The 7500-nt window shown below is 49.3% G+C and overlaps 1 protein-coding gene across 2 annotated transcripts in view; it reads left to right on the forward strand.

Annotated features, from left to right (window-relative positions):
• Positions 1 to 7500, forward strand: part of LOC129713399 (inositol polyphosphate-5-phosphatase A-like) — a 25368-nt gene that overhangs the window by 2498 nt on the left and 15370 nt on the right. For both annotated transcript variants that reach the window (XM_055662427.1, XM_055662428.1), the window contains exons 2-4: positions 4189 to 4230; positions 6037 to 6137; positions 7022 to 7109. In XM_055662427.1, the coding sequence (XP_055518402.1) occupies positions 4189 to 4230; positions 6037 to 6137; positions 7022 to 7109 (231 nt within the window). The remainder of the gene's footprint in view (positions 1 to 4188; positions 4231 to 6036; positions 6138 to 7021; positions 7110 to 7500) is intronic.

The following is a 7500-nucleotide window of genomic DNA, read 5'->3' on the forward strand; positions in this document are numbered from 1 at the left end:
CCACAGTGGAAGTGTCCCCACCACAAGCCCAGGCATTGTGTTCCACATTGCAACCACACTGTCACTTTCAATTCCCTTCCCTTTGGTTCGAACATACCTGCACCCTTCAATCTCATCCCCACCGGTAATGCAAACAGCTGCCACTTTCCACTCTCATGGTTTGCCACCTTCATGGTTCCAATGGACCTCCATTTGCCCAAATAACACAGTTCCAGTATCTTGAAACTATCCTGGTAACCACACTTCCTCATTCCATTCAATAAATCTCTTCTGGTCTCTCTCTGACATCCTCACATCCTCTCAATAATAAGGGGATCTGAATTATGTACAAGGCCCCAGTTGTGGCTAGACCAGTGCTTTATTAAGTTTCGCTTTGACTTGGACAAGTTAAGGGCTTGGACACACTAGAGGCAGGAAACAGTGTTGCCGATGTTGGGGGAGTCCAGAACCAGGGGCCACAGTTTAAGAATAAAGGGTAAGCCATTTAGAACGGAGACGAGGAAACACTTTTACTCACAGAGAGTGGTGAGTCTGTGGAATTCTCTGCCTCAGAGGGCGGTGGAGGCAGGTTCTCTGGATGCTTTCAAGAGAGAGCTAGATAGGGCTCTTAAAGATAGCGGAGTCAGGGGATATGGGGAGCAGGCAGGAACGGGGTACTGATTGTGGATGATCAGCCATGATCACATTGAATGGCGGTGCTGGCTCGAAGGGCCGAATGGCCTACTTCTGCACGAAGGGTCTATTGTCTATTGACTTCCCTGCTTCTATGGAGACAGGGAATGCAGACGCCTGGAATCTCGAGTAAGACACAGTGCTGGAACAAGTTAGCGGGTGCCTGGAGGAAGTTGATAGGCGACGTTTCAAGTCGGGATCTGAGAGTGCTGGATTCTCGTTGAGTTAATCCAACACTTTGGGTTTCTTCTTGTATTTTTTATATACTAACGTTGATAAACCTGGAGTGTGTATGCCTTCCTAACCCTGCTTTCAAGCTACCCTGCAACTTTCAGCAACTTGTGCACCACCTGCCCGCAGGTACCTCTACTCTTGCACCAGTTTGGGAGCAGTATCCTTTATTCTGTCTTGTCTGTCCTCAACTCCTACCATGCCATTCTCAGCACTGAACTGCATCCACCGGCCAAGCATCTGCCCATTGCATCAGCGTCTTGCCATCTATCACAGTTCTCGACACTGATAGGTTTTGAGTATCCCACAAATTTAACATTGTGGCTTGAACTTAGTTTGGTTTAGAGATACAGCATGGAAACGGGACGTTCAGCCCACCTATTCTGCGCCGACCAATGATCAGCTGTACATTATGGGTGTCATGGTGGCGCAGCAGTAGAGTTGCTGCCTGACAGCGCCAGAGACCCGGGTTCGATCCTGACTACGGGCGCTGTCCACACGCAGTTTGTACGATCTCCCCGTGACCTGCGTGGGTTTTCTCCAGGTGCTCCGGTTTCCTCCCACACTCCAAAGATGTACCGGTTTGTAGGTTAATTAACTTCTGTAAATGGTAAATTGTCCCTAGTGTGTGTGTAGGATAGTGTTAGTGTACGGGGATCGCTGGTCAGCGTGGACTAGATGGGCCGAAGGGCCTGTTTCTAAGCTGTATCTGCATTCTAGACTGATGTCTGAATTCTAAAAGAACGCTTGTAGTCAGATGTATATCTGCGCTAATGGTTTGCAAACGCGTTATTTGCCAATCACCCTTTAATTCTCAGTTCTTCTGTTGTTGGCTTTGTTCTTGCTCCTGTTTACAACCTGGTATTTTCCATAGAAGTGTATTATTTTACATTATCTTCCAACAAATACCTTTGGTCATCCATCCATGCTGTAGATGTTGGAATGTGCCTTGACTGGTCCTGAGCCCTCTCTTCCTGATAAGCAGGCCATTGTTGTGATGATTGAGCCCTGCATAGCCTTGGTTCCTATTTTCCAGGTCAGATATGCTCTCAGCCCGTCCCATGTGGCTTTCCTCCATTTAGAGGCACAGAAACAGCCCCTTTGGCCTGTCTTGTCCATGGCTTGCCCCATCTGCCTGCATTTGGCCCAATTCCCACCAAACCTTTCCAATTGCGTTTTAAATGCTTAGTTTAGTTTAGAGATACAGTGCTGAAACAGGCCCTTCAACCCAACGAGACTGCATCGACCAGCGATCCCCACACATTAAAACCATTCTACACTTACACTTATACCAAGCCAATCAACCTGCAAACCTGTGCGTTTTTGGAGTGTGGGAGGAAACTGGAGAAAACCCAGGCAGGTCCCGGGGAGAACGTACAAACTCCATACAGACAGCACCCGTAGCCAGGATCGAACCGGGGTCTCTGGCACTCTAAGCGCTGTAAGGCAGCAACTCTACTGCTGCGCCACCATGCCGCCCATTATTATTATACCTGTTTCAACTATCCCATCTGGCAGCTCGTTCCATATGCCCACAACCCTCTGTGACAACGTTGCCTCTTACATTCCAATTGAATCTCGTTCCTCTCACCTCCAACCTCTGCCTCTCGTTCTTGCTTCCCCTACTGTGGGGAACAAATAACGTGCTTTCATCCTATCTATTCCCCTTGTGATTTTATATAGCTCTATAAGATCACCCACTTGGCCTCCAGATTGCTTCTCATCTACTATCATTAACCTTAATCTTAATACTATCTCTAAAATGTGGCTCGACCGAAACTAGGCGTACCTGCCCAACCTCATTCCTCAGGATCAGAGCCAGACCCAGCAACACTCTTCTCCTTGTGTAAGAAAGAACTGCAGATGCTGGATAAAGACGAAAGTAGACACAAGATGCACCCTTCCCCCCCCCCGACATCAGTCTGAAGAAGGGTCTTGTAGATAGGTTTACAAGGTTAATTCCCGGGATGGCGGGACTGTCATGTGCTGAGAGAATGGAGCAGCTGGGCTTGTACACTCTGGAGTCTAGAAGGATGAGAGGAGATCTCATTGAAACATAAGATTGTTAAGGGCTTGCACACGCTAGAGGCAGGAAACAAGTTCCCGATGTTGGGGGAGTCCAGAAATAGGGCCCACAGTTTAAGAATAAGGGGTAAGCCATTTAGAACGGAGACGAGGAAACACTTTTTCTCACAGAGAGTGGCGAGTCTGTGGAATTCTCTGCCTCAGAGGGCGGTGGATGCAGGTTCTCTGGATGCTTTCAAGAGAGAGCTAGATAGGGCCCTTAAAGATAGCGGAGTCAGGGGATATGGGGAGAAGGCAGGAATGCATTCTCTGAAAAGATCTGAAGATCTTTCTTGGTCCGAGAACACTAATGCAATTATCAAGAAAGCTCATCAGCGCCTCTACTTCCTGAGAAGATTACAGAGAGTCGGTTTGTCAAGGAGGACTCTCTCTAACTTCTACAGGTGCACAGTAGAGAGCATGCTGACTGGTTGCATCGTGGCTTGGTTTGGCAATTTGAGCGCCCTGGAGAGGAAAAGACTACAAAAAGTAGTAAACACTGCCCAGTCCATCATCGGCTCTGACCTTCCTTCCATCGAGGGGATTTATCGCAGTCGCTGCCTCAAAAAAGGCTGGCAATATCATCAAAGACCCACACCATCCTGGCCACACACTCATCTCCCTGCTACCTTCAGGTAGAAGGTACAGGAACCTGAAGACTGCAACAACCAGGTTCAGGAATAGCTACTTCCCCACAGCCATCAGGCTAATAAACCTGGCTCGGACAAAACTCTGATTATTAATAACCACTTTCTGTTATTTGCACTTTATCAGTTTATTTATTCATGTGTGTATATATTTATATTATGGTATATGGACACACTGATCTGTTTTGTAATAAATGCCTACTATGTTCTGTGTGCTGAAGCAAAGCAAGAATTTCATTGTCCTATACAGGGACACATGACAATAAACTCACTTGAACTTGAACGGGGTTCTGATTGGGGATGATCAGCCATGATCACATTGAATGGCGGTGCTGGCTCGAAGGGCCGAATGGCCTACTCCTGCACCTATTGTCCATTGCCTATTGTCTATTGTAGATGACTATGTTTCACTATGTTTGTGGTTGTGGATCATTCACAAACAGGTCTCGACCCGAAACGTCACCTATTTCCTTCGCTCCGTAGATGCTGCCTCACCCGCTGAGTTTCTCCAGCTTTTGTGTCTACATTAAAATAAAAGTGTTATAATTAATTCCATATCTCTTTTCTGTCACAGTTGGAAGGTTTGCAAACGATCTGGTTACAGGAGTTCTATGAGGTGAGTGTTGCCCAGTTGTACTTCCAGCAGCTTGTGTGATATTTGTCCCGCCATTGCCTAGTCTCTGCCCACCCGTCACACTCCGCCAATGTCAAAGTGAAACGTGTAAAAAAAACTGCAGATGCTGCAAAATCGAAGGTAGACAAAAGTGCTGGAGAAACTCAGCGGGTGCAGCATAGAAACATAGTAAATTGGTGCAGCAGTAGGCCATTCGGCCCTTCGAGCCTGCACCGCCATTCAATATGATCATGGCTGATCATCCAACTCAGTATCCCGTACCTGCCTTCTCTCCATACCTCCTGATCCCTTTAGCCACAAGGGCCACATCTAACTCCCTCTTAAATATAGCCAATGAACTGTGGCCTCAACTACCTTCTGTGACAGAGAATTCCACAGATTCACCACTCTCTGTGTGAAAAATGTTTTCCTCATCTCGGTCCTAAAAGATTTCCCCCTTATCCTTAAACTGTGACCCCTTGTCCTGCAGCATCTATGGAGCGAAGGAAATAGGCAACGTTTCGGGCCGAAACCCAGAAGGGTTTCGGCCCAAAACGTTGCCTATTTCCTATAGTGGTGATTGATCAACTCTTTGCAGGGAGCAAAGGAAACGTTGTCTATTTCCTTCGCTCCATAGCTGCTGCTGCACCCGCTGAGTTTCTCCAGCACTTTTGTCAACAAACACTCAGTAGGGTCAGGCAGCATCTGTGGAGAGAGAAACAGTTAACGTTTCAAGTGCGTGATCTACGGCAGGGACAAAGATGGGCTTGACATGTCAGGTTCGGCCCAACTTACACACACCGACCAACATGCCCCATCTACACTAGTCCCACCTGCCTGCGTTTGGCCCATATCCCTCTAAACCTGTCCTATCCATGTACCTGTCTAAACGTTGGGATAGTCCCAGCCTCAACTACCGCCTCGGGCAGCTTGTTCCATACACCCACCACACTTTGTGTAAAAAAAAGTTGCCCCTCAGGTTCCCATTAAACCTTTTACCCTTCACCTTAAACCTATGTCCTCTGGTCCTCGATTCCCCTACTCTGGGCAAGAGACTCTGTACATCAACCCCATCTATCCCCCCTCATGAGTGTTTCTCTTTTCAAGTGTTTTTCCAGCATCCAACATAAAGGGGGCCCTTCGGCCCACTGAGCCCATGCTAACCCATTTACACGGATCCCATATTTATTCCCTTATATTCCTCCCATTTCCACCAACTCTCCCAGAATCTACAACTCAGCCACACGTTGATGGACAATTCACAGAAGCCAATCAACCAACAAACTCTCACGCCTTTGGGGTGGAAACCGGAGCACCTGGAGAAAACCCACGTGGTCACAAACTATGTACAGATAGCACCCATAGTCAGGAACTAACCTGGGTCTCTGGCGCTGTGAGGCAGTAACGTTGCCCGCTGCCCCACCATGACACCCTCTCCCAGGAGGTAATTACACTGACAATGTGCTGTGTTTTTATCTCCCTCTCCCTCTCCTTCCCCCCCCTCCCCTCTCCCCCCCCCCTTCTCGCCCCTCCCTCTCCTTCTCCTTATCCCCCTCCCCATCTTCCCCTCCCCCCTCTCTCTCTTTCCCTCTCTCCCACCTCCTCTCCCCCTCTCTCTCTCTCCCCTTCCCCCTCTCTCCCGCTCTCACTCTCCTCCTCTCTCACTCCCCCTCCCCCCCCCCCTCTCTCCCTCCACTCTCTCTCTCTCCCCCCCGTCTCTCTCTCCCTCTCCCCCGTCTCTCCTCCCCTCCCCTTCTCTCTCCCCTCCTCTCCCCATCTCCCTCCCCTCCCCTCCTCTCCCTCCCACAGGCGGTGGCTAAATACAAGCCCCACTTCATCGCTGTGCACTGCCAGGAGATCGGAGGGAAGGACTATGAAACCGGCATGGCGCAAGTGGACCCGTTTGTGGAGTGAGTGAGCCTGGTGTGACCGCACTCTGTGGCGGTGGTGGCTGCGGCCTGCATCATTGGTGTAATGCAGAGTGATGAATTGCAATGCAATACCCAGGGGACCACAACGTGAGGCTTGTGGCTGTGAGATCATCTCAACACTGTGGTGGAGATCAAGAACCAACGCAGACATGATGGGCTGAATGTTCAGTCTAGTTTATTGTCATGTGTACCGAGCTACAGTGAAAAGCTTTTGTTGCGGGCTATCCAGTCGGCATCAAGATAATACATGATTACAATCGAGCCATTTACAGTGTACAGATCTCATCATTTTGTACACATGTGCAAGATGGGTCTCGAAGGGCCGAATGGCCTACTCCTGCACCTATTATCTATTGTCTTATCACCCCTCATCCTCCTAGCCTGCCCAGCCTCTACCTGTAGCTCGACCAAGCACCATCCTTGTAAATCCTCTCTGCACCCTTTCCAGCTGAACGATGTTCCTTCCTATCATAGGGTGACCAAAACTGAAGACAATTCTCCAAATACAGCCTCTCCAAATACATAATTCTCCAAATACATTCTCCAATGCCTTGTACAACTGGCACCACATCTCAATTTCTACACCCAATGCTCTGACTGGTGTAACGAAAGCCTTCTTGCCAATGAAATCTTTTCCCCTTCACCTTGAACCTATGCCCTCTAGTCCTCGATTCACCAACTCTGGGCAAGAGACTCTGTGCGTCTACCCCATCTATTCCTCTCATGAGTCAGTGGGAATGTGTGGAGAACAAGTTACAGGGATACTTGGGGAATGGGACGGCACAGACTCGATGGGCTTGCTGCTGGAGGTCTAGTCTGGTCTGCGGCTCGTTGTAACATTCTCTCACTCTGTCTTCCTCCAGGAGTATTCTGTCCAGTAAAGAAATGCAGGAGTACAACAGAGTCTGTGTGTACCTGGACCAGACTTTCACCGCTCACACATGTTTCACTGTAAGTGTGGGGGGGGTGAGGGGGTGGGGGGGAGCGACGACACCTTTGCATTGACCAGGTGACACGGTGGTGCAGCGGGTAGAGCTGCTGCCTCACAGCGCCAGAGACCCGTGTTCCATCCTGACTACGGGTGCTGTCTGTGCGGAGTTTGCACGTTCTCCCCATGACCTGCGTGGGTTTTCTCCGGGTGCTCCGGTTTCCTCCCACACTCCAAAGACGTGCAGGTTTTGTAGGTTAATTGGCTTGGTGTAAGTGTAAATTGCCCCTTGTGTGTGTAGGATAGTGTTAGTGTGCGGGGATCGCTGGTCGGCACGGACTCGGCGGGCCGAATGGCCTGTTTCCGTGCATTATCTGTAAACTAAAACAGCATTGGACGGACACTCATTGCACT

The sequence above is a fragment of the Leucoraja erinacea genome, chromosome 35 (genome assembly GCF_028641065.1).
Source record: "Leucoraja erinacea ecotype New England chromosome 35, Leri_hhj_1, whole genome shotgun sequence".
NCBI lineage: Eukaryota > Metazoa > Chordata > Chondrichthyes > Rajiformes > Rajidae > Leucoraja > Leucoraja erinaceus.